The 26,150-nt window shown below is 43.4% G+C and overlaps 1 protein-coding gene and 2 pseudogenes across 1 annotated transcript; 1 reads left to right on the top strand and 2 right to left on the bottom strand.

The window, feature by feature from the left end:
* Positions 1 to 7,177: 7,177 nt before the first annotated feature.
* On the bottom strand, positions 7,178 to 8,840 carry LOC136548732 (fructose-bisphosphate aldolase 5, cytosolic-like; annotated as a pseudogene).
* Positions 8,841 to 9,406: 566 nt separating this feature from the next.
* On the top strand, positions 9,407 to 11,127 carry LOC136548731 (galactoside 2-alpha-L-fucosyltransferase-like; annotated as a pseudogene).
* Positions 11,128 to 12,182: 1,055 nt separating this feature from the next.
* LOC136551917 (protein WEAK CHLOROPLAST MOVEMENT UNDER BLUE LIGHT 1-like) lies at positions 12,183 to 18,538 on the bottom strand. The gene is made up of 3 exons (XM_066543447.1): positions 18,442 to 18,538; positions 14,228 to 14,910; positions 12,183 to 14,116 (listed from the first exon to the last, which is right to left on the bottom strand). The coding sequence occupies exons 2-3, from the start codon at positions 14,837 to 14,839 to the stop codon at positions 12,320 to 12,322; spliced, it is 2,409 nt and encodes an 802-aa protein (XP_066399544.1). The 5' UTR covers positions 14,840 to 14,910; positions 18,442 to 18,538; the 3' UTR covers positions 12,183 to 12,319.
* Positions 18,539 to 26,150: the final 7,612 nt, after the last annotated feature.

Below are 26,150 nucleotides of genomic sequence, written 5' to 3'. Positions count from 1 at the left end.
ATGATTTCTTCAGACAGTATGTTTTGGTTCTTCAACCATGTAGTTAGTCGTTGCTTGTGCTATTTCATGACCCAATCATCTGAACGATCATTTCTCTCCGCAATAATGATAGCTAAGTGTTCATCAATGTACGGTTGCATTAGTTGTATACTCTGCAAGACACTGTAATACGCCCGACTCACCTCTTTGTAATCATGGTCGATGGACACTTTTCTACCACTAGTGCCCTTCCAAGCCAGCCTACCCTTGTGACGAGAATCGGGTTTACCAATCCCTTTCTATACTTTTAGGTACTCTTAACAACACTCAATGACTTCTTCAACACCATAATTGGGTTTACTCTTGATAGTACTCTTGACGATACTCTTGATAGAATCGGGTTTACCAGCTGTACTTAGCCTTTAGGATGAGTAGCTCAAGCACAAAACGTAGCAATGTTCAATGTGTTGGACAACTCTTTTCAACACTATACACAGTCTCATTCGATGCTTTTTTATCCTTTCCAAATTTTCTAGATCTTTTGGGCTATTTAGTAAAATCTCTGGTCCAAGGGCTCGAATCATGTCCTCCAAATCATCTTTATCCCCGACACGTGCTCCACCATCATTATTGATACCACCTTCGTCATTACCATCCCAACCACCAGCATCACCAGCTTGTTCATTGCCAAACTCAGGATCCATTCATGCATCAAGCTCTGCTGAATATTAGGACAGGGATTTTAGGGTTTTGTCATCGTATTCCTCCTAATCCTCGATGTTAATAATAATTGTTTCACCATGATGAATTCACACTGTGTAGTCCTCAACAAATCCTCACGTAATCAAATACGATATGATGATACTCACATCTGTCCGTGCCATATGGTTCTTGCAATCTTTATAGGGATAAATAATTGTATCCTTATTCTCTATCAACGTCGTTGCATGCTTCTCTACAGGCTTCAATAAATTTATCCATCCTCTTCATAAAAACCTGTCTTGAACCTTAACGAACCATATATCCAAGAATTCCTATACTCCATCTTTTACAACATCAACAAAACAAATATTAAAGGGCTACTTATTCAGATATATATAAAAATGAATCAAATTATAATTACTTGAGAATAATTGTATATACTTCAGATAAATATAAATATAAATCAAATATAATTACATGAAGCATACAAACACACCATGGTAGAGGAAAATTAATTAATGATCATTTATCCATAAATAATTAAAATACATATTTGTTGATTACAATAAACAATTTCAAAGACAACAATTAGCAATAATTATATTTTACCCAATATCTTTCATGCAAACCCTAGTCCAATTTTATCAAACATAAATTTATAAAAAAACAAAATTAATAAAAAATCAAACCCTAGATCTAGATCTACATGCACGTGAAACGTCCATAAAACTAACTAATTGTTCACTAAAATCAAGAAACATGGACTAAATAAGGGTATGATCTTGTTCCCCTATCTAATTTACCCTAGTACATTCAAAACTTGGGTCTAATTTGCTTCATAAGTAGCTCAAGCACCATAGAAGAGAGAGAAAAGCAAAACTCTAATTACTCACTAATCAACCATTAAAACTTTTAAAAATGTGGAATAACATTTTCTTACATTCTACAACCCTCCACCAAAGGATTTAAGATTAAAACCTTCTCCCTTAGTAGAGCAATTTTTGGGAGGTGCCCAAGGTCCTCCCTACCTTTTTTTCATGGGTTGGAGTGAGTGATGCGAGGAGGAAAAAGGGGGGTTACAGCCATTTATACAGCATACATTTGTAGGGGCGGCTGGTGATTGAGCCGCCCCTACAAATCGAACAGTAGGGACGACTGGTGAGTATGCCGCCCCAATAAATCTACCTTATTTATAGGGATGGCTCGTATCACTAGCCGCCTCTACTGTTAGATTTATAGGGGTGGTTGAAATCATGGGACCCGAGCTCACCCACTTATAGGGGCGGTTGGTACTAGAGCCGCTCTACAAAAAAATCCGTTGCTAAAAATCGCTTTTATAGTAGTGGCGGTCATCGACGGCTGGGCTCGTTGTTAGCCAAGACACGGCGTTTGTATCAACCAACGTGACTGTATATGCCAGTCCCTTGATGTAACATGTGATCCTATCCGCTATCTATCAGCGACTCAGGCGTCGACGTGATTGGTTCAACTCCAACCTGAAAACGGGTTAGGTTTTGTTTCTATTTGCTCAAAAGAAAAAAGAAAATGGACAAGCCAATCCGTCAATGGAAGTGCACGTCTAGACAACCTAACGGACATTCATGCACTACAGTCATTTCACGCTCTACGTGGGGCCATGCCGCCCAAGCGACAAGAGAAGAAGGGTGCATGACGCCTTTGGTTTGGAAGGACCTAGCAGCGGCGTCGTATGGGTGCCCTCTCGACGCTGGGAAAGATGATACAATAGAAGGTAGGGACGAGATGCAACATCCGATCTACTTTTGAAACATTCAAATACAACAGTTGCAACATACGTCTGAAGGCAGTTCAAACATGTTTCTGAAACACTTAAAAGACACCTGAAAACCATTGCAACCATACACAAACATCCAAATAAAACACATGCAACATATGTGTGACACATCTGCAACTATCCAGTTAAATACACTTGCGACATACGTCCTGAAAATACAGATGAAGCATACCTCGAAAACATCTAAAACACTCAAAACATACGCTTGCAACATGTCTCTGAAATAATTGCAACAATTGCAACATGTGCAACAGTCGCTTGATCTACTTTTGCAACATCCATATATGAAACAAATGCAACATACATCTGAAACTGCCTGAAACACTTAAAACATACATATGCAACATAGGGGGAGAGAGAGCCTAGTGCAGGACGCGCCATGGCCGTCGGAGTGGGGGAAGCACGGTCATCGGGGTGAGAGATGGTGCCACCAGGGCTGGGGAGGGCGTCTCACTCGGGTGGAGGAGCGCCTCTGACTCCCCTACAACACCATCGTGCCACCTCCAAAGGATCTCGCTCATGCTCCATGGATCTCGTCGATGTGGGGGAGAGGGTCGCCGGATCTACAGGTGTTGGGGGCTCTCGATGGGGGAGGACGCCGGTGTGAGGGAGAACGGCTAGGGGTGGGGGAGGGGCATCGCCCGAGTGTGGGAAGGAGTTGCTAGGGTGGGTGAGGGCTGCTGCTGCCGGCCATGGGGGGAGCAGGCGGCGCACGCGATGGAGGGCGTGAGAGGTGAGCGGGCCAGCGGATGTGTGGAGGATAAGCACAGTAGTGGATTTTTTTAATAGCGAGCGAATGAGTGGAGGAGCTACGTCCGACGGGTCGGACATCTGGTAAGTAGCATTACCGATCCGCCAATGATTGCATGGGACGGAGATTGCGAGGTACCTCAAAGTGGAACACGTCGACTGTGGCGAGATTGGCATGATCCGCATTCTGCCGTTACAAGTTGGGTCATAAGCAACCTACTCCCTCCATCTCATAAAATTAGTCGTTATGAGACTCGTGTTGGTCAAAGTTTGACTAGATTTGTAAAAAGTATTAGCAACATTTATATTTTCAAATAAGTATATTATGAAAATATATTCAAAGATCTATCCAATAATACTAATTATGTATCATAAATATTAATATTTTAGTTATATATATTTGGTAAAATTTGAAGATAGCTGATTTTTTTAGAAGCGAGAATAACTTTTTTTATGAAATAGATGGAGTATGTCAGAGGTAGGGCCTCTAACACTATGTGGGCCAAGCCACTATCTAGGCTTGGAGATTTTCTCGGACCTTTGTGGAAAAGAGTAACTTTTCCCTACGCAAACTATCATCAAGCGAATTTTCTCCTCAAACTTCAAAACAAGACATTTTACCCATAATAGATTCTTCTTAACATAGTTCAAATGGCCTCACTATATGGTTTGAAAGGGTTCTGAAGGTAGTTTTGTCATGTCTAGTTAAAAACTTGATAAGATTTTTAATACACATAAAATACTTCTAAACTTCTAAAAATTCCAATAAAAACATAGATGGAGATTATGATACACAAAATCCAAATAAAATAGAGCTCGTGAAAATATCTCTAGAAACTCTGAAACATAGATTAAATTATAGGAGAATGGAAAATATGTAGAAAAAAATACTAAAATATTTTAATTGATATCTAAACACGTTTCGAAAACTTTTCAGAACAAAAACATATGACATAACTAGCAAGAATGCATAGCATGGTTACATCTCGCGTCTTTGCTGCGAAAAGTTTTTAAAACACATTTAGGTGTCGAATAGAATGTTTTGGGAGGTTTCTAGTTTTTTTTATATTTTTTGCATTTTCTAAGAGACAATTTTTTTTTGAAGTTTGTAGAGATATTTTCACAAGCTCTAAATATTTTTGTTGGGTTTTCGGTGTCCCAATCTATCTCTAAATTTTTTCTTCAAATTTTTAGAACCTTAGAGACATTTTTGTTGGTTTAAAAATCTCATCAAGTATTTATAATTTCTTTGTTAACTAAAAAAGAGATAAAACCTCATTCAAAACGACTTCAATCCAGGATTGGGAAGTAATTTGAACAGTTTTGAAAGTTTGGCGATAATATATTTGATGGCAGAGTAAAGGAGAAAGACCATACCGCAAAGGACGTAGATAACGCGCGACCGGTCGCTCTACAGGCCGAGCGCGCGACCTACCACATGCGCGATGCCACAGGATGCGTCCTGACCAGGCACGCTACCGCTCGCCACTTTTCCACTTTCAGACCGCAGTCCAAGGCGCAACCTGCAAATCTCGTTTACTTTGTGATGATGAAGCAAACAAAAAAAAAGCAGATTTTTTTTTAAAAATGCTATAACTTTTGAATGGGGTAACCGTTTTCAATTCCATCTGTACCGGTGTGTTCTACATAATGAGGCGAATAAAACTAGACCCTACTTGCATATATTTCAAAAATTTAATTTTCTTAGCAATTTTATGCGTAAATACGTGCTAGAAATTTATTAAAGTAGCTAACACCATGTAATATTAAAGTTGTTACTGAAATATCCTAAAGTTATTACATAGTATACACATTGATGGTTACCATGAGAATATAATAAAATTGTTATATAGTATTTACATAAGAGAATAGCAGCCTAATACAAGACAAGCTGCAACTTTCTTTAGAGGCCCTCGTTCGGCTTGCTGAAACTTGGCTGAAACTGGCTGAAAGACATTGTTCTGGGATGAATTGTTATGAGAGAAAAATACTATTTCCGGTTGAAAAAACAAGCTGAACAAGCCAGTTTCTGGGTAAGCTGAACGGGACCAGAAGAGCAAATTATTAAAACAAGCAATTGTATAAACTGCCAACTAAGAGGCAAGTTATTATACAACACATTATAAAAGCAAGGAAACATGACTTGCTGTTAACTAGGGGGCACCGGTGTGTTCTACATGACGAGGCGAACAAAATTAGACTCCACTTGTCTATGTTTCAAAGAATTTTATTCCGGTAGCAATTTATGTGTAAATATGTGCTAGGAGTTACTGGCATCTAATACTAAAGTTGCTACTGAAAAAATACTAAAGTTGTTACAAAGTATGCACATCGATTGTTGTCATAGAAACATAATAAAATTGTTATATAATATTAGTACTAACCCATAAAGAGAGTAGCGCGCTAAAACAAGACAAGCTGCAAAGCTGGAGGAGCAAATTATTAAAACAAGCATTGCATAGGCTACCAACTAAGGAGCAAGTTATATACAACGCATTACAAAAAGCAAGAAAACATGACTTGCTGCCAACCAGTAGGTTGTTATTACAAAGTCTAGCAAACATGACTTGATGCAAAATGAAACTAAAATTAACAAAAAAAAATAATACTGAAATTGACAAACAAAAAATACAACTGAAATTAAAAAATAGAAAATAAAAACTAAAGAAGACAAAATGAAAAAAAACTAAAATTGATAAGAAATAAAAAAACTGAAATTGACAAATAGAAACTAAAAACGAAAGAAGACAAAATGAAAAAAAAAACAAAATAACACTAAAAGTAAAATTACCAGGAGAAAACTGAATTTGACAAAAAAAATTAAATTGATGAATAGACAATGAAAACTAAAGTAGACAAAATGAAAAAAAAAATCCAAAGAAAACTAAAACTGAAAGTACAATAAACTAGAATTGAAAGTGACAACAAATAATGAAAACTAAAATTAGCAAATAAGTTGTTACACGCTTAATACATAAGTTGCTACACGTTTGCTAGTATATATAATTTGTTGGAAGATTAATATATAGGCTGCTACACGCTTAATACATAAATAGCTACTACATATATAACATAAGTTGTCAGTGCATACAAACTATTTTGAAACACATACATCGTAGTCTTATTTCATATATCTCATCACAAGTGGCTCAATAGTATAAATCTAAAACTGAAAAAGAAGAAAAATCACCAAAACACTGGAATACCTACCAATTATGGGAGGTGAAGCCCTCAAATAGCTACCTAATAATGAAACTAAAAAGGTAGAAGGGGCACTGATGCACTTACAGGATTCTTGGGTTAACAGTGCAACTCGCAAAATAACAACACCCAGGATGGTTCATGAGAAAAACTAGTAGCTATAAATGATCCTGATTCACAGAAACATTCATGGAGTAACATGACAATCCAGAAGAATGATGCACAAAATGATTCTTGGAACAATGTAGCAGAAGGCGGCCTCGAATTTTGCACAAAACTCCTGGGGTAATCTGGCTGCAATACGAGTGGGTAATTTCAGATGCTAAAGCAATCAGATTCTTGAGATGGCTGGCATGCTGTGCATGCTGAGAACTCATAAGACAATGCTCAATGAAAAGAGACAACTGATTCTGCTAACATGGATTGGAAATCAGATGGATGGGATGGTGGGAGGAGCCCATGAATCAAAGCTTCAGGCCTGGTTTAGATTGGGGTTAGGAATCAGTATTTGGCACTAGTAGCACTTTCGTTTGTATTTGACAATTATTGTCCAATCATGGCCTAACTAGGCTCAAAAGATTCGTCTCGTAATTTACAATCAAACTGTATAATTAGTTATTTTTTTATCTACATTTAATACTCCATGCATGTGTCTAAAAATTTAATGTAATAAAGAGAGAGTAAAAAAACTTACGATCTAAACGAGGCCTCAGTAAGATGGTCACATCCATATATTGCACTTATCTTCCAGTAATACTACTGTACATTGCAAGCTGCAAATAAATCAACGTGTTTTTTTTTTTACGAAGGATTGGATTCCACTGGCGAGGCAGTGGCGCCTTAGTACTTGTACCCCTTGACGTACAAACTTTCAGAGGCGGCGGCGGCCCCGGCGCCAGGAGCCGGTGTACTTGCCCAGTCCGGCCTCGGAGATGGCCTTGCACCGGACGAGGAAGGTGACCTGCGCGGCGGCGACGTTCTCCTTCTTGCCGAGCCACTTCTTGAGGGTGCTCTGCTGAAGCGCGCGGCCGAAGGAGAAGGACAGCGTCCAGGGCTTGAGCACCTCCAGCTTGTTCATCGCGTCCAGGTTTTGCGTCGCCTCCTCCTCGCTCTGCCTGCCCGACAGGAACACGACTCCGGGCACCGCCGGCGGCGCGGTGCGCCGCAGTGCCGCCACCGTGTACTCCGCTATCACCTCCGCGCCAACCTGAAAATCTTGCAGATATATGCATCGACCCACGGCACGACGGGGGCAGATGCAGGAAGAAAGAAGGGATTTGGACGCGGGGCGAAGAGAGGGCAGACCTTCGACGACAAATCGGAGCAGTTCCTCCGCCGTCGCCCGCAGCAACCTCCCCACCCACCGCTCGCTGCTCGGCTTCCGACAGCTGCGTCGCCGGACTCCGCGGGCGGCTGCGCTGCCGAAACGGAAAGGAGGAGGAGGCTGAAACGGAAAGGATGAGAAAGGCCAAATGAAGGCGTGGAACAACTATTGGACCGGGCTTGTTTCAGACGCGTCGCGCGATCGTCAAGGAGCGCGACTGGTCGCGAATTAGACTTTGCGTACCGCAATAACCATAGCTGAGGAGCTAAGATTAACTCTCTCTTCTTTTTTTTTTAAAGTCTGTCTACTCAACGACCATGTGTTTTATGCAGTTTCAACGCATGATTTTTTTTTTGCACCATAGAATTAAGATCCAACAGCCTTCATCCTCCTTCTACCTCCAGCCTTCTTCTACCTCCAGATAATCACAAATCATAAGATCATAGATGACAGATCACAAGAAACAATTTTTTTTCTATAAAAGCACAAATCACAAATCACAGAGGAGGAGGTACCTGGAGCCGGATCCGTCACTGCACTGTGCCGCGTACACATCGGAATTGAGGCCAGGCTGGGAATCATTGCGCCTACAGCTCCGACAGGATGGCGTGGCGGGACCTGAGGGGCGAGCTCGCGGAGCCGGTGATCACCGGTGAAAAGAGAGAGAAAACATCCATGTGTTTTTTTCCTAAAACACATATGTGTTGTATAACATTTCTATTTTTTTAGCATTACAGAGCTTCATTAATCAACGACAGGAGTACAATCAGCATCAGCTATACCCGACAGCCACTCCAGGATATAGTCTAGCCAAAAAAGGACGTGCTCCATGGCCGACACCATACTCGCATAACGGTGGGCCACCGAGTTAGCATCCCTACACACCCATGCAATTTTGAACTTACAAAAACTCCTGCCTAACTATGTAATATCAAAACAAATTCCTCCAATTAAGGACCTCATCCCCTCGCGGTTATCAACCATGGACTTCAAAGCGCTGCAATCGACCTCCAGGATTACCTTGTCATAGCCGTTTTCCAGCGCTAGCTCGAGTCCCTCTTTAGCCGCCATAGCCTCAGCAGTAAGAGCGTCCGGCATATGATCAAACCAGCGCCCCGCGCCAGCAAGCACCACTGCTTTGGATCGTCAATCTTGTTCGTCGGGTCTGCTATGCCGTTCGTTTGGGCTCTATGGCCATCACATTTAGTCAACGGATGATGATGGCCAGGGCACTAGTGAGGGAAATGGGCCGTTCGTTTCTCGGCAGCCTGTTGGAAAACAGTTGGCCTGCATTTTCTGATCTTATTGATACGCACGCATGTCCGATGATCGGTTCAGACTTCAGAGCTCACGCTACTTTGGGCGCCACACTCACCGGTCACCACTGGATTCACATTCACTCCAAACTCCGACGCAGCAGCTCGGAGAAAGAACATCTTACCCCATGCCGACTACTCGCCGTTACTTCGAGCGGCGAAAAAGGGCGCTCGCCTCGAATCCCAAGTCTCTGCAGATTGTTCATCTGGTTGAAGCGGAGACCAGACATCAGAGTCCTCTGCTTCCATCGTGCGGTGCGCCAAGGCCCAAGGCTGGCTTCTCTCTTTGCGGGCGCAGACAAGGGGGCGACCGACGAAGGAATGGACAGGAAACTGAGGCCGCTGCCGCAGCCGGCGGTGAGGAGGGCCGCGTGGCCCGTAGGCCTGCTCGTCGCGCTATGCTTCGCGACGCTGCCGCTCTTCCCGGGCGGCCAACCCTGTTCGACGTGTGGCAGCAGATCGGCATCAGAGTAGCGGTGCACTACGGTACGTGCGTGCGTGCTTGTCTGCCTCGCGTGCCGCACGCAGCATTCGCAAACGCAGACTGCAACAACGCGTGTTCGCTTACCCGACCCGCCCGATCCATGCAGATGATGAGCCGAAGCCGTCGTCGGAGCCCTCGGATTCGCCGCTGGAGAGCCGCGACATCCTCCTCGGCGGCCTGCTCTCGCCGGACATCAGTGAGAACACCTGCCTGAGCCGGTACCTCTCCTCGCTGTACCGCAAGGCGTCGCCGTACCTCGTGTCGCGGCTGCGCAAGTACAAGGCGCTCCACCGCAGGTGCGTCCCCGGCACGCCCTTGTATGACAAATCCGTGAGGCCGCTCGCGTCCGCCCACAACAGCATGGGCCTCGCCGAGTGCACCTACCTCGTGTGGACGCCCGGCAACCACCTCGGCGACCGCATGGTCTCCATGGCGTCCGCCTTCCTCTACGCGCTGCTCACCCGCCGCGTCTTCCTCGTCGACATGGCCAAAGACATGGCGGGCCTCTTCTGCGAGCCCTTCCCAGGCGCGTCCTGGGAGCTGCCCCCGGGCTTCCCCGTGCACTACCTCACGCAGCTCCGCCGCGGCAGCGAGCATAGCTACGGGAGCCTGCTGAGGGCCAAGAAGATCAGGAACGAGGACCCCGTCGGCGTGCGGTCCGAGTCGCTGCCGTCGTACGCGTACCTCCACCTGGCGCACGACTACCAGCTGCCGGACCAGCGCTTCTTCTGCGACGACGACCAGACCGTGCTGGGGAAGGTGAACTGGCTGCTACTGCGCTCCGACCTCTACTTCGCGCCGGGGCTGTTCCTCGTGCCGCAGTTCGAGGACGAGCTCCGGTGGATGTTCCCTACCACGGACACGGTGTTCCACCACATCGGAAGGTACCTATTCCACCCGTCCAACAAGGTGTGGAAGATGATCCAGGGGTACTACACATCGTACATGGCCAAGTTCGATGGGAAGATTGGGCTTCAGATCACGACCCTCGCCTGGAACCCCGTGTCGACGGAGGCGTACTTCAACCAGATCGCGGCTTGCACGAGCCAGGAGAAGATCCTGCCCGAGATAGATCCCAAAGTGGTGTCGAGTGAGCACGAGGCGGCTGTGACGTCGTCCAAGGCGGTGCTCGTCATCTCGGCGCAGCCGGAGTACGCCGAGAGGCTCAAGTCCATGTACTACGAGCACGCCACGGTCACCGGCGAGCCTGTCAGCGTGCTGCAGCCACCGGGAGCCGGAAACCAGCCGCAGAACCACAAGGTGCTGGTGGAGATGTTCCTGCAGAGCTACTGCGACGTGTCCGTGGTGAGCGGGTGGTCAACGGTCGGTGGGCTACGTCGGCCACGGCCTCGCCGGGTTGAGCCCGTGCCTGCTACTGCCGCCGACGAACCAGACGGTGGCACACCCGCCCTGTGTCCGGGCAATGTCCATGGAGCCGTGCTTCCACGCGCCGCCGAGTTATGACTGCAGGGCCAAGACAAACGGCGACCTCGGTGCCGTTCTCCGGTATCTCAAGCGTTGCGAGGACGTAGATGATGGCCTTAAATTGTTTGATTGATTTTGATGAAGTTTGATCAGATCCGATCAAGTACGTAACATATCATTTTTCTTTTCCAGAAGTCAGATTCGAAAGAAATTTCTGAATAACTTATCTTCTTTTCTTAAACGGTTGATTTGGCCTCTCCAATCAATTGATTTTTAGGCCATCTGATCTTACGTGGACGGCTAGCAGGGAGCGCGGTCGACGAACAGGCGAGGCACGCGCAGTCAGCGAGGGCTAGCGAGGCAGCAGGTGCGGCCAGCCTCAGAGCTCGTGGCCCCAGCCATGGCGGGCGCACGGCCCGGCGGGCGCGACGCAGGGCCGGTAGCCAGCGACGAGGAGGGACGACGGCCGGCTATGAGGAGGGCGACGAGGAGGGCCGCCCCCAGGCTGGATCACCGTTGCTACTTCTCCAGATTCTGTTTGCGTGCGCATTGGACGGAAGAGAAGGGAAGGGAAGTGCGCAGGCGACGGAAGGGAAAGGATAAGGTTGGGGAGGTGGGTCCCACCATAAATTGAGAAAATTTGTTTTGAAATTTATGAAAAAATTGTGAATAATTTGAAATATATTTCTCTGGTATCTGCAATTCATAAAAATAATTTAAATGTATTTCTGAAAAATTTGGCATATATTTGTGTTATCTCCAAATTACACCACTGTGTTCAATAAATTACACTGAAGAAATCATTGTAAATCTAGTAATAGGACAGTGTAAGTATAGCTAGAAGACACTGTAAGTAGATGAAAAAAAATTCAGTTGACAGGAGGGACGAAAACAACTAAATGTCACATAGACAGATCCTTCTTAAATTTTTTTTTTCTTGGGACTTGGGAGGAAGTTGTTTATATGCAACTCCACGGTCTAAAAATTTGGTGTTTCTCACACAGCTTATGCAATTTCTTGAACTGCCTTTCAAAGCAAACAAACAACAATTTTGTCATGTCTGGAAACGAAAGTAAGATTACCCAAGCTAGCTAGATTACAGCAGTCAATAAGTCATGTTGCATGCTCCTAACAATATTAGCACAGTGGTCAGAGGGGCAACTCAATGGTGATCGATATAATCTACAACACGATTATTAGAGTAAATTTCAGAAACACTTCTACAGTATGTTCGAATTGTAACCTATTTTCTACAGGAGTACATTTACAAATAAATCATGCCAAAGAATTTAGCACAATATTATTAATGGAAAGGAATGTAACTTTCAATGTGTCTTCTTCCTAGACACGAACATGGCCACTATGGACCGTGGAAAGAGTGACTTCCGTGGCTTTGGCTCTTTCACCCTAGTTGCTCCTATAGTGTCAGCTCTAGACAATGTTCCAACCATGTGAGGACTGGAGGTTGACGATGCTGCATCAAAAGACAATGAAGTGCTCTTCAAATTGGGGATGTCAGAAATGGCATGGCCTGACTCGCCCGCTTTCCTTTGCTGCTCATGCTTGGCCCTCCGCTTCCTCAGCTCGTTCTCCATGGTGAGCTTGCCATATTGCGCTGAATTGGCTTTCTCCTGCGCAGCCCTCAGCTCCAACTTCCTCTCATAGATCTTCTTGGTCGACTGCTCTAGTTGATTCAAGCTCCTCACCTCTGCATCCTTGGCTTCTTTGATTTTCTCAACAGCCTTGATGACCCGCTTCTTGGCGAGGCCTTCAGCATATTGGGCTTTCTTGCTTAAGGCATCATACTCTTCAAGTGATAATGTCATATAGTTGTCGCTTATCCGTTCATCTTGGGGCTGTATTTGTGCTTCATCATTGTATTCTTGCAATGCATTTGCTGAGGCGGTCGCAATTTCTTTAGATGCATTCACTGCAAGTATCTCTCTTGATGCCGCTTCTAGCCTCAATTTGATGACATTAAATTGTGCCTTGACTTGATCCGCCTCTTCACTAGCTTTTGCCACCTCATAACGGGCCATCTGAGCCTTAGCCTGTGCTTGTTCCACTACTTCAGTTGCTTGTTGTAGCTCTGCAGGCATCTTAGATGCTTTTGTTCTTTCATGTACGATGTTGAGCTCATATGTCATGTTGCTTTGCTCTTCCTGGAGTGATGACACAGAAAGCGAAGCGAGGTGCTCTTTGTGTTTCAATGCCAACAGATCTGCCTCCTCCCTCTCTATTTCAGCTCGTAAAGTAGCAGCAACATTCCAAAGTATTCTGGCATCATCCTTGGCTTTTTTAATGTCCGCCCTCATGTCCTCAAGCTCCTTCCTAGCATTTGCTAGCTTCATCTTGGTCATAACCATTGGTCTCTCTGCATCTCCATCTATACTAGCCTCTTGGGGACATTCCCCTTTCAAATAACTAGAAAACTCATCTTGCAACTTCACGAGTAGTGTAGAGGCAGCTTTCAGCTTAGACTCGAGATCTTTGTTGACTGAAGCCGCATCACGCATACTTTGAACCTCCTCATCAACTTGCCTCAGTTCATTTTGCCAATTCTCCTTTTCTTGTTGATATGCCAAAGCAACATTCAATTTTTGTTCCTCTGCTATAATATGAGTAGCTTGTGAAGAGGTGAGCAACTCTTTCAATCTGATAATTTTGAGGGTAAGGTCATCCACAGTTTTCTCAATCTTCTGAGATGCAACACTGGATTCGCATGCTTTTGTTTCAGCATTGTCCCTTTTAGTGTTTATGGATGTGTACTCCTTCTGAAGTTGTTGTAGCTCATCCTTCACTAAATGTAGTTCTGCCAACGCACTAGCATAGCGATATCTTGCAAGCTCAATTTCTGCTCTTGCTGCAGCACTCTCTCTATAGGCAATTCCCTGTTGAATCTCTTTGAACCGTATATCAGCCAACTCTGAGTCTTGCTGTGCTTGTATTGCCTCAGTTTGCGTCTTCTCCAAATTTAGCTTCAACCCTTCTATGGTTCTCCTAGTGGTACACAATTCCATGACAACTTTGTTTTTCTCAACTTCTGCAGCTTCCGCTCTTCTTTTGTACTTAGGAGCATCTTCTAGTGCCTTGTCAAGCTCATTTTGGACATTCTTACGTCTCTACACAAAACAAATGGAATGGAAAGACATGCTAATTTCATAAGTTAACACGAAAAAGAAAAACAATGGTATTGAGACATTCAAAGAACATATTAGGAGAATAGACATTACCTCTTTCCAGTCAAGAATGCCTCCAAATTTGCTTACAGCCTCTTTAACAGATTCTATTGGTGCTCTAGTGTCAACATGCACCCTATTATCTATAGATTGAATGAACCGCTCAGCAATCTCTGCCGCCTTATAAATGTTTCTTTCAGCAGAGTTAGGGCGACTTTCTACCTTTGGTTCACCCAAGTAATGGCCGTTCTCCTCTCCTTTGTTTGCATATAAATCATTAATTGCAAGGCGACTTAAATCTTCACTAAAATGTCTAGAGTGACTACTTATGCCCTTCCGTTCAATCTGGTCATTACAATTTTGCTCTCCATTGTTCAAACGCAAATCATTAATTGAAAGGGCACTTAAATCCTCACTTAAATGTCTACTATGAACAACCGGGGCACTTTTAGTGAAATCAAATGAAGCAGGAGGTTCTGAATCAATCAAACTTGCCACTAAATCGACAGATTCAGAAGGAACAGATGTCTGTGGTACATTTTCCACATTCACTTCATTCATTGTGCAGGATACAGGAGGTTCCGAATCAATCAAACTTGCCACTAAATCGATAGATTCAGAAGGAACAGATATCTGTGGCACATTTTCCACATTCACTTCATCCATTATGCAGGATGCAGGAGCTCACTGAGTGGTCGATTCAGAAATTTATCATGGATATACTTGACATAGGGTACCTGGAAAGTAATCACCATGTTACATTATAAAAGGAAGTGTTTTCACAATTCCGACTCATGGTTCAAGAAAATTACTTATATAATATGTTTCCCCAACAATAAAAAAGAAATGGGTTGCTTTATAAAGAAAACATTTTGATTAATTTTGTGAGTAAACTCCTCTTCAAATTTACCATATATATAATTGTATATTTTTTCTTAAGAAAGTGTAGTAACTCTGTCAAAATAGTCCATGTGCACTGACTCTAACAACAAGAAAAATAAGGCTGATCAGATCAGTTGCAATTTCATCTACTAAAGTTACTGGGAACATGCATTTTTCATTAAAATGGAAATGATATATATTTGGGTTTGCTTTAGTATGCCGCTTTTTGAAAATTCTACAATTCATGAGTGAAGTAATAAGGAAGGACTCCAGCACGCCCCGATTGACCGTGTCTTTGTGCTACCACAGTAGTCATCTAGTTCGACGCACCTCAGCGCACCCTTTCCGTAGACCTGTAGTTCGTCATGGTCGCCTCGAGTTGTCAACTCGGCCAGCTAGTGGAATCTCCTCCATTCAACTACGCGACGCCGGAGGAGTCTCCCCTAACCTCTCACGGAGAAACACCCTAACTATGAATTTGTATCGCCATTGTTCCGCTCTGAGCATATCCCTTGATTTTGATTACATGTAGTCCTTTATTTGATTTAGGAACTAAATTAATCCCCCATATACACTATAGTTTGCTCTTCTGTTGCGATTCTTAATCTATGTCAGATAGATTCCACTCAAATTGACGCATTATGTACATGGCATATGATATTTTTGTGATTTATTGATCACTTGATTTTATCACGAGTTGTCCCGGTGATTGCACAATAATTGTCTTGGTGATTGCATGACCAACACAATCACCACTAAGACACACCTACGTCAATGTTGATACACATATATCACCTAACGATTTTTTTTGTTTTTGAAAACCTAATCAGTCATATCCTAATATTCCAAATGTACAACTAGAGATAAACCAGCTAATAACCAAGCATTCAATTCTTTGGTTTCAAAATATGCCAGTCCAAGCTGCCACCACCAGGGCGTGCCATGCGCGGCGAGTCGAGGGTGCGGCGCCACCGTCGGGGCGCGTTGTGCACGCGGATCGAGGATGCGCCTCCACCACCGGAGCGCGTCGTGCGCATAGATCGAGGGCGGACCGCCAGCCCACCACTGCCGAAGCGCGTCGTTCGCACGGATCGAGGGTGCGCCGACGGCTAAGTGTCGCCGGCAGGGGAGAGCAGTTCGTGCTCGACGGCAACCACCGCACCTCCCCTGCTCCTCGTGCTTGAGGCGGAGCCTGGTGTACCGGTTGGTCGGCTATCACTGCGCCAGCGCCCGCCGCAGGAACGCGTCGCTGCCGCCCACCTCCTGCCCTCGTCGCTCCCACAGCGCACTGCCCCAGCATCCCGTCGCACGACGCCCGCAGCGCCCCGAGGTCCGTCGGCCCAGCGCCGGCGGAGGCCAGCGTTGCTGACGACGCAGCACAGTAGAGGAGGCAGGCCGCGAGGGCCGCGATCTGCGGTGGTGCGGACGTATCTGAACAGGACCCAATCTAGACTTTTCTCTGGAGAGATGGAAATAAGCGTAATTTTTTGGTTAATTAATGAACTAGTATTTATTGTCTTTACTGATGCCGTCTTTACTAGTGCGGTGGGTGAATGGACGGAGCTGGGTGACGCTCGGGCTCGAGTTCTGACTCAGCTACACAATACGTTATTTCGTAGCCAGCTATAAGGTAATATATATAGAACTACTGCTCTATAGCTGGCTACAAAAATAACTTATTCTGTAGTCACTTTGAGTTACGATAATTACTATATTAATTTACGATATTATAGTAACTTCGTACTAAGTGGTTTACTATAACGTTATGGTAAATATCTCCATGCATTATAGTAACCCAATTATCATAAATATATATTGATATTATTGTAAATTAGTATATAAATTTATCGTAAATGAAGGTGGCTACGAAATAACTTATTTTGTAGCTGGCTATTAAATATACTCTCCATATTAGCTATTGTATTTTGTTCGCGGAGAATTTCGTACGTACCTCATTGAATTGTTCAACAAACACTTTTGTAAAGATGATCCACCTATCCCACCATAGATTAAATCAAGAGATGACTATATTGCCTAACTACGGTGCAAGGAGATGTGCTTGATCGATGTGATGGTGAGGAACCTGATCCATCTTTTGTTGTTAATGCTTCCTTCAACATGAATATCACTGAGGTAAGCTGAACATTACCATGTTTTCTAATAGTAATTGACTAGAAGCATACCCCGCGTGTTGCTGTGGGAATTGCGGATTAATGGATTGCATTGTATGATGACGTGGACAACAAAATGCTCATGTGTCTTGTTGACGTGGACATTACAGTTGCATGTGCCAGATGTATGTGCTAGTAGATTTTAATTGTATGTGACCGTGCATTGCCTAGTTAGGCAGCTTGCATGTCGAGATAAATGGCTAGTGGGGTTTTGCTTAGTGGATTTTAATTATATGTGGTAGTGCATTGCCTAGTTGGACAACTTGCATGTTGAGAAGAATAGCTAGTGGGATTTTGCTTTATAAGAGTATAAGATTTAGTTTGCTCAAAATGAGTTTGAAGGTTTATTCAATTGTTATCATGTAGGTTGTATCTGATGTAGAAGGCGTCAATATGAGGTGTGTAGTGTGTTTCATTCTCACGAACATAGGTGTAAAGCTAAAGAACTAGTTGCTAGCTGCGACTACTTGACCCTCGGTCACACATTTGTATTGAAACTATGATATCTACACGAACAACATGAGTCACTCGCCATGTCTTTAAACGATTATTCTTAGGGTTTTTGTTACTACTATGCAAAAATTCCATTTGCTTAATAAAAAATGGTCTGTCTAGTTGAGTTAAAATATCTTATATGCACAGTTTTACTCTTATATGGCTTGCCAGGATAAAAGAAATGGCTGGCCGTCGACAAGAATTACGGCCATTTACGGCCGTGCACCCATTATTGAACTAAGATTACTACTATTTGGCACTACCTGAGTAAAATCATATATTTTATTGATATGGTCTGTGTTTGTAGAATAAATTTATAAACTATTTACGTGGATCATCACAATAAAATTTGTGGGAACACGTTGAATAAAATTGAACACACAACGCGCAAAAATAGTGGTACAATGTGCTTCTTGTTTAGAAAAAATCACGTGCACATTCAATTTGTAGTAATAATGGTTTGCAATCCTCCTTGTCCTTAGAATTGTCATCCTAAAGTAAATTTCCTATGATTAAAACAATTGTATTTCTGAGGAGGAGGAGAATTGACTTTGTTCTCAAAACACAAGTTCACATCACCCGTAATGTACAATGCTAGATAAATCCATGCAAAAAAATTTTTTTGCCCAAACTGAATACGGACAGGTGAATTCGAACAACAAAATATAACAACTCAACTAATCAATCAAAAAGATACAGGAGAAAGGCAATGTGCAATACCTCATTGAAATCCCTTTTCATTATCTCCCTTCAGGGCATGTGGTTTCTCGACGGTAAGGGAAGAAGAAAAAACATATATGGGCCAAGTTGGGAAGAGAAGGAAAAGAAGTGGCAGCTAGGCGTTGCCGCATGGAGAAGGAGCAGGAGCAGACCAAAGGTAATCCCGACTATTTTTGGGATGGGGCAGCACCTTTGCTCCGCAATATTCCCTCCCTCCTAGATTAGGGGACAGCCAGGGAGAAATATGGACCCATAGGCCCAAAATACACTCCGAAATTGAAGCTGGGGGGAGAGAAAATCGTGTGCTACCCTAGAGAGCTTGAGAGCAATATCTGCCACAATCCAGTGCCCTGCGTGTGCCCCCACCACCAGTCACTACACCTCCCTCTAGCCTTGCCACTTGTTGTTACTTCTTCGAGCACTGTCACTACTAGTCACTGCCTCCATGCATCACATCAACCTCCCCTCAAATTGTGTGCCCTACTGCTCTCGCGACCTCAAATCACTGACCTATTTGCTTCTTCCCACCTCCTATCCTTGCGACCATGTCATTGTAATCATATGGGGGAAACAAAGTAAAAGAGGCATGAATATTATGACCTCGCATATGCACAAAAAAATCACCATATCATCGATGCCAAACTTTTTTTATTCTTCCACCTCTTAAATTTTAGTCGTTGTCCTCTCGGATATTTAGACACATGTATGAAATATTAAATATAGATTATTTACGAAACTAAATATACAGATTGAGACTAATTTACGAGATGAATTTATTAAGCCTAATTAGTTCATGATTTGACCATGTGAAGCTATAGTAAACATATGCTAATGATGGATTAATTAGGCTTAATAAATTCATCTTGTGAATTACTGAGAACCTCTGTAATTTATTTTTTATTAGTATCCGAACATCTCATACGACACCCCATATGACATCCGATATGACACATCTTAAATTTTAGTCCTTACATCATGCATAATACTCGATCTCACCGAAAAAAGGAAAAACAAGTCCGATCCGACTCCCGGTGGCGTTGCAAAAAAAATATACAAACCGGACCACCAGGCTCTGCATGTGCCTGGCCTATGCACGTGCATCCTCTTAGCTCTAGCGGCCGCGCTTGAGCCTTGACACGCACGCACACACACATGTCATCTTTGTTGGCTGGTTTGTATCGTCGCTGGTTCGTGAAGAAGTACTGCTGATTAGTTTATATGAGAGAAAAATACTATTCCGACTAAAAATTTACGATCGTTTACGACAAGCCACAGCCAAACGAACAGGCTGCATGCCTTGCTGCGACTGCCGCCGTTCGACGCCCTGTTCGCTGGCTGATAAGTCATGACAGAAAGTACCGTTAGCTAATTTATTATGAGAAAAAAATACTATTCGTTGACTAAAAAAGTACAACTTATAAGCCAGAGACGCAAGACATCACGTAGTTCTGTGACTAAACATGATAGCAAGACACGAGGACTGTCCTGGTTACTAGTACAGTAAGGAAAGGTCTGATAATAAAAAAATTACATACTCCCCTCTAAAAAAAAGATATAATTATGCTTAAAAAAAGATATAATTCTAAAACAGTGCTGCTATATTAAGTTATGTTAAGTTTGATTAAATTTATATAAAAATATTAATATTTATAATATTAAATAGCTACCATTACATTTGTAATGGAACTTATTTTTATATTATATCTATTTGGTGTTATAAATATTAATATTTTTATCTATATATTTAGTTAAATTCTACTTACTTTAACCGGGAATGCACTAGAATCTCTCTTTTTTTTTTGAACGGAGTATGCAATAACGTCCATGACGGGCTTAAACATTTGAGAGGAGTTCTTCTCAAACCAAAAGACTCTACGGATCCTCGTTAAAACGCCTATATATATATGCCATATGCGTGGCGTAAAGAATTCAATCGGAAAGGTAGTACGTCGACCCAAACACGTCGTCGTCGTCGTGCAAGCTGCTTTTCCCGAAGAGTCAAAAACAACCACGAAACAACGTGTGTGTCGTCCGCCGCGCGGTGCTGGGGCAGGCCAGTGGCTAGGCGAGGCGGTGGACGGTGGTGTCTGGTGGTGTGGGTGGGGCAGGGCTCGGGATAAAAATGCTATGAGCCATGTCTCCTTCCGTAGTTGCTGCGTTCCATTCCGAAACAAACCACCGGTAGTGGTGTGTGCTTGCCGTTCTCCCATTCCGGGAGACAGAGATTTGAGCCCGAGAGCTATAATAGAGTGGTTTGGCTCATGGTTTCTACATCTGATGAGTAGGTTGATGTTTATGTGTTATGAGAGAAAAATATTGTACCTACTACAGAAAAGGTTTATAGCAACGGTTCAATTTTTTTTAGAGGCGGCTAGAGATGGAGGTGCCCCTACAGTGGGCGTGTTTGGAACCCACGACACCAGTCGCCCCTATAAATGGCACAGTAGGGTTGGCTAGTGATATGAGCCGCTCCTACAAATGGATCAATTTGTAGGGGCGGCTCACTCACCAACCACCCCCAGTGTTGCGATTTATAGGGGTGGCTTAATGATTAGTCGCCCCCATAAATGTTGCACGTACAAAAGGCTACAGCCCCATTCTTTCTCCTCGAGTCACTCACTCTTATCCAAGAAAAAAGGCTTGGGACGCCTTGGGCACCTTCCAAAAATTGCTCTACTAAGGGGAGAGGTTTTAGTCTTAAATTCTTTGATGGAGAGGTTGTAGAAGGTAAGAAAATGTTATTTCAAACTATTTTTTGAAGTTTTAATGGTGGGTTAGTGAATAATTAAAATTTTGCTTTTCTCTCTTCTATGGCGCTTGAGCTACTTATGAAGCAAATTAGACCTAAGTTTTGAATGTACTAGGGTAAATTATGTAGAGGAACAAGATCATACCCTTATTTGGTCGATGTTTATTGATTTTAGTGAATAATTAGTTAGTTTTATGGATGTTTCATCTGCATGTAGATCTAGATCTAGATCTAGGGTTTGGTTTTTTTATTAATTTTGTTTTTTTAAATTTATGTTTGATGAAATTGGACTAGGGTTTGCATAAAAGATATTGGATAAAATATTAATTATTGCTAATTGTTGTCTTTGAAATTGTTTATTATAATCAACAAATATGTATTTTTTAATTATTTATAGATAAATAGGCCATTAATTAATTATCCTCTACCATGGTGTGTTTATATGTTTCATGTAATTATATTTGATTTATATTCATATAGATCTGAAGTATATACAATTATTCTCAAGTATTTATTAATTTGATTCATTTTTATATATATCTGAATAAGTAGTCCTTTAATGTATTTTTTTTGTTGTTGTAAAAGATAGAGTACATGAACTCTTGGATGTATTGTTCGTTAAGATTCAAGGTAATTTTCTGTGAAGAGGTGGATAAATTTATTGAAGACGTAGAGAAGCATGCAACGACGTTGACAGAGAATAAGGATATAATTATTTATCCCTGTAAGATTGCAAGAACGTATGGCTTGGATAGTTGTGACTATCATCATATCACATTTGATTATATGAGGATTTGTTGGGGACTACACAGTGTGGATTTATCATGGTGAAATGGTTGTTGTTAACGACGAGGATGAGGAGGAATACGATGATGAAACCCTAGAATCCCTGTCCTAATATTTAGCAGAGCTTGATGCACGAATGAATCCTGAATTTGGCAATGAACAAGGTGGTGATGTTAGTGGTTGGGATGGTAACGACGAAGGTGGTGCCAATAATGATGGCGGAGCATGAGTCGGGGATGAAGATGATTTTGATGATTTGGATGACATGATTCGGACCATTGAACCAAAGATTTTACTAAAGAGCCCGAAAGATCTAGAAAATTTTGAAAGGGTAAAAAAAAGCGTCGAAGGAGACTGTGTATGGTGTTGAAAAGGGTTGTCCGACACATTGGACATTGCTACGTTTTGTGCTTGAGCTATTCATCCTGAAGGCTAAGTACAGCTGGTCAGACTGTAGTTTCAATAATCTATTACATCTCCTGCCATGGTTGCTGCCATAGCCAAACTTAGTTTTTGCCAATACATACCAAGTGAAGAAGGCTATAAGTCCATTGACAATAGGGGTTGAAAAAAATCCATGCATGCCCCAACCACTGCATCATTTTTCATGGCGACATGTTCAAGTTACTAGATAAATGTCCTAGGTGTGGCGCCAGTCGGTACAAAAACAACAACCTTTACGATGGGGATGAAGCCTCCACGAAGAGCAAGAGGAAGAAGGGTGGAAAAAAGGTGGTACAAGATTCTCAACCTCTAGAGGACACTCCATTAGGCAACGATGCAAAGCAGAGAAGAATTCCTGCCTTGGTAATGTGGTACATGTCAGTGGTCGACCGCTTGAGGCGTATGTTCCTAAACCCTAAGGAAGCCACACTCATGATTTGGTGGGATGATGAGCGCAATGTGGTTGATGATGTGATTGCACACCCGGCCGATGGTACTCAGTGGCAACGCTTCGATGACAAGCACAAAGATTTCAGCGTTGACCTAAGGAATGTACGGTTTGGCTTGAGCACTGATAGAATGAATCCCTTCAATGAGAGGACCAACAACCACAGCACATGGCTAGTGATCTTAACCATATACAACATCCCAACATAGCTATGTCAGAAGAGAAAGTACCTTCTCCTCACTATTCCCATTTCAGGTCCGAAACAAGCAGACATTGATATAGATGTGTTCCTCGAGCCTTTGATACAAGAAATGAAAAGGCTATGGAGGTATGGGGAGCCGATGTACGATGTGTTCTGAAAGAAGGACTTCATATGTAGAGCCATGATCTTTGTTACTACCAATGATTACCTCACGCTGTTTGCTTTGTCTAGATAGATCAAAGAGGAGATGGGATGCTTAGTCTGCTTGGATGGTACTACATGGGTCTACCAAGATGCATCCAAGAAGACAGTATACCTAAGGTATCGATGCTTCACAAAGACAAATCACAAATACTGTAGCAAGATATACTTCAGATATTATGGCAACAAGTCAGAGAATGAACCCCCTCTAGAGAGATGAAAAAACAAGCAACACGTGTTCGAAATGGTGAAAAACATGCGTGTCATCCTTGGAAAGAAGAATTCGGATGGGATGAAGAAAGATAGAAGCACACCTCCTATCGTCGGTGTACCTTTCAAGAAACAGTCGACTTTCTTTCAGTATCTGTCTTATTGGCCAGACTTGGAGGTCCCCTATGCCATTGATGCTATGCACGTGCAGAAGAATGTCTTTGAGAGTCTCATTACTACCTTGATGGATACAGGCAAGACAAAGGATGGTCTGAAATCATGGAAAGACATGGTACAGCTAAATGTGAAGGCAGAGCTTCACCTGGTATGTGAGGGTAATGAAAAATACACTATGCCCGTGGCTAGCTTCAACGTGACCCCAGAAGAGAGGAGGGCGATATGCACTTTCCTTAGGGGGATCAAAGTTCTGACTGGGTTTTCATCGAACATGAAGAGGCTAGTGTCAATGAAGGACCTATCAATAAAAAACTTCAAGGCTCACGATTATCATGTGATGTTGATAGTGTTCCTACCTATTGCAATTAGGGCTATAAAACTAGAGTTCTTGAAAATAGCCATCACCCACATATGCTACTTCTTTACGAAGATCTCACAGAAGACGATTGGCAAGAAAGAGCTGAGTGACCTACATGATTTCATGGTGGAGACCCAAAACCAACTAGAGATGTGTTTACCTCCTGCTTTTTTTGATATAATACCATGTCTCATGATTCACATGGCTCATCAGATAGAGGCCCTGGGCCCTTGCTACTTGCATGAAATATGGTCCTATAAGCGGTTCATGTCAGTTCTAAGCTGATACGTGCATAATCGAGCATACACAGAGGGCTCCATGATAGAGGATTATAGTACTGAAGAAGTCATCAAGTGCTGTTAAGAGTACCTAAAAGTACAGAGAGTGATTGGTAAACATGATTCTCATCGCAAGGGTAGGCTGGCTAGGAAGGGCACCAATGGGAGAAAAGTGTTCATCGACAATGATTACAAAAAAGTGAGCCAGGCGCATTACAGTGTCTTACAGAGTACAGAACTGATGCAACCATACATTGATGAACACTTGGCTATCATTAATGAGGAGAGAAATGGCCGTACAGATGGGTGGGTTATGAAACAACACAAGCAACGATTAACTACATGGTTGACAGACCAAAACATATCGACTAGAGAAACCACATATGATATTACAATCAGTAGGTTGGCGGCAGGGCCATCGAGACAAGTGACATCTTGGAAAGCTTACGAGATCAATGGGTACACATACTATACCCACGCAAAGGATAGTACAAGTGTGAACCAAAATAGCGGCATTTGAATAGAAGCTCTCAACGGAGTGGGGTGAAAGATCCAATTCTTTGGTGTAAGGAAAATGGACCCTAGGCCCATTTACTTTGGATTTTGGTGCTTGATGACCAACACAACCAAATTGGACTAATGAATTTGCAAGTGATTGTTTTGTAGTTTAATAGCATGCAAGACATAACTTGGACAAAGGCGACGTGATGATCCATTGATCAACATCTCAAGCAAGACCTTAGGAGCACAAGAGAAGACCCAAGATATCAAGTAAAGTCCAAGCATAAAGATAGGAACCAAGCCGCACGCAAGATCGCGAAGAAATGAGCTCACTACAGCGACCGGACGCTGGATCGGACGCTGACGAAAAGCGACCGGATGCTCCGATCAGAGGCTCGGCAATAGCAGCAGCGACCAGACGCTGGACCGGACGCTGGCGGCAAACCGACCGGATGCAGGACAGCAGCATCCGATCGAGTACAGAGAGGTTCTAGAGCGACGAAACTGCGACCGGACGTGTCCGGTGGTAGGTGACCGGATGTTGGCAGCGTCTGATCAGTTGATCGTGGCTCCAACGGTCGGGACAACCGAACGCGTCTGGTCAGGACGATTTCAGCATCCGGTCAGTAGCAGAAAAGTGGGATTTCGTCCCCAACGGCTACTTTCTCAGTGGGGCTTATAAATACAACCCCCAACTGGCCATTTGGCAAGAGTGGAGCTGAGGAAACCTACCAAGGGTGTTGATACACCACTTTAGTGATCTCCACTTGCATAGTGCTTAGTGATTCATTAGGTGATTAGCGTAGGTGCTTTGTGAAGTGCTTAGGTTGATTAGACCACCGCTTATGCGCTTGCTCTAGGTTTAGGCCTAGTGTTTAGTGAGGTTTGCGTACCTCTTACCACTCGGTGCTTGCGTGCACCATTGTTGTACATCGGAGGGGCTTGAAGTCTTGCGAGATCACACCAACTACGTTTGTGGTGTGGCCGCCACCGTGTACCGGAGGGAACAAGGCTCGTTGCGTTTTGGCCAGAAGCTTGATAGTGAAGACGGCGGGGAGCATCTGGGAGAGGCTTACCGGAAGGCACGTCGGAGACCCACTTGCGCGTGGAGAAGGCCCGAGGCTATCCATGGAGTTACCCAACCGGGAGCTTGGCCCTTGCGAGGGATTCCTTGCGAGGGGCTCCAACAAGGACTAGAGAGAAGCTTGCGCGCTTCTCGATACTTCGGTAAAAATACCAGAGTCATCAACGGGAGTTTGCATATCTCTACCTTGCTCTTTAGCTTCCGCATTTACATTGATTACATTACTCCTTTTGCGGTAGAGATAGCAACACATTAGCAAAACCGTAGTTGC

Source organism: Miscanthus floridulus, chromosome 4 (genome assembly GCF_019320115.1).
Source record: "Miscanthus floridulus cultivar M001 chromosome 4, ASM1932011v1, whole genome shotgun sequence".
Classification (NCBI taxonomy): Eukaryota; Viridiplantae; Streptophyta; class Magnoliopsida; order Poales; family Poaceae; genus Miscanthus; species Miscanthus floridulus.
Note: the sequence above shows the minus strand (reverse complement) of the source record. Positions and strands in the feature narration are given on the sequence as shown.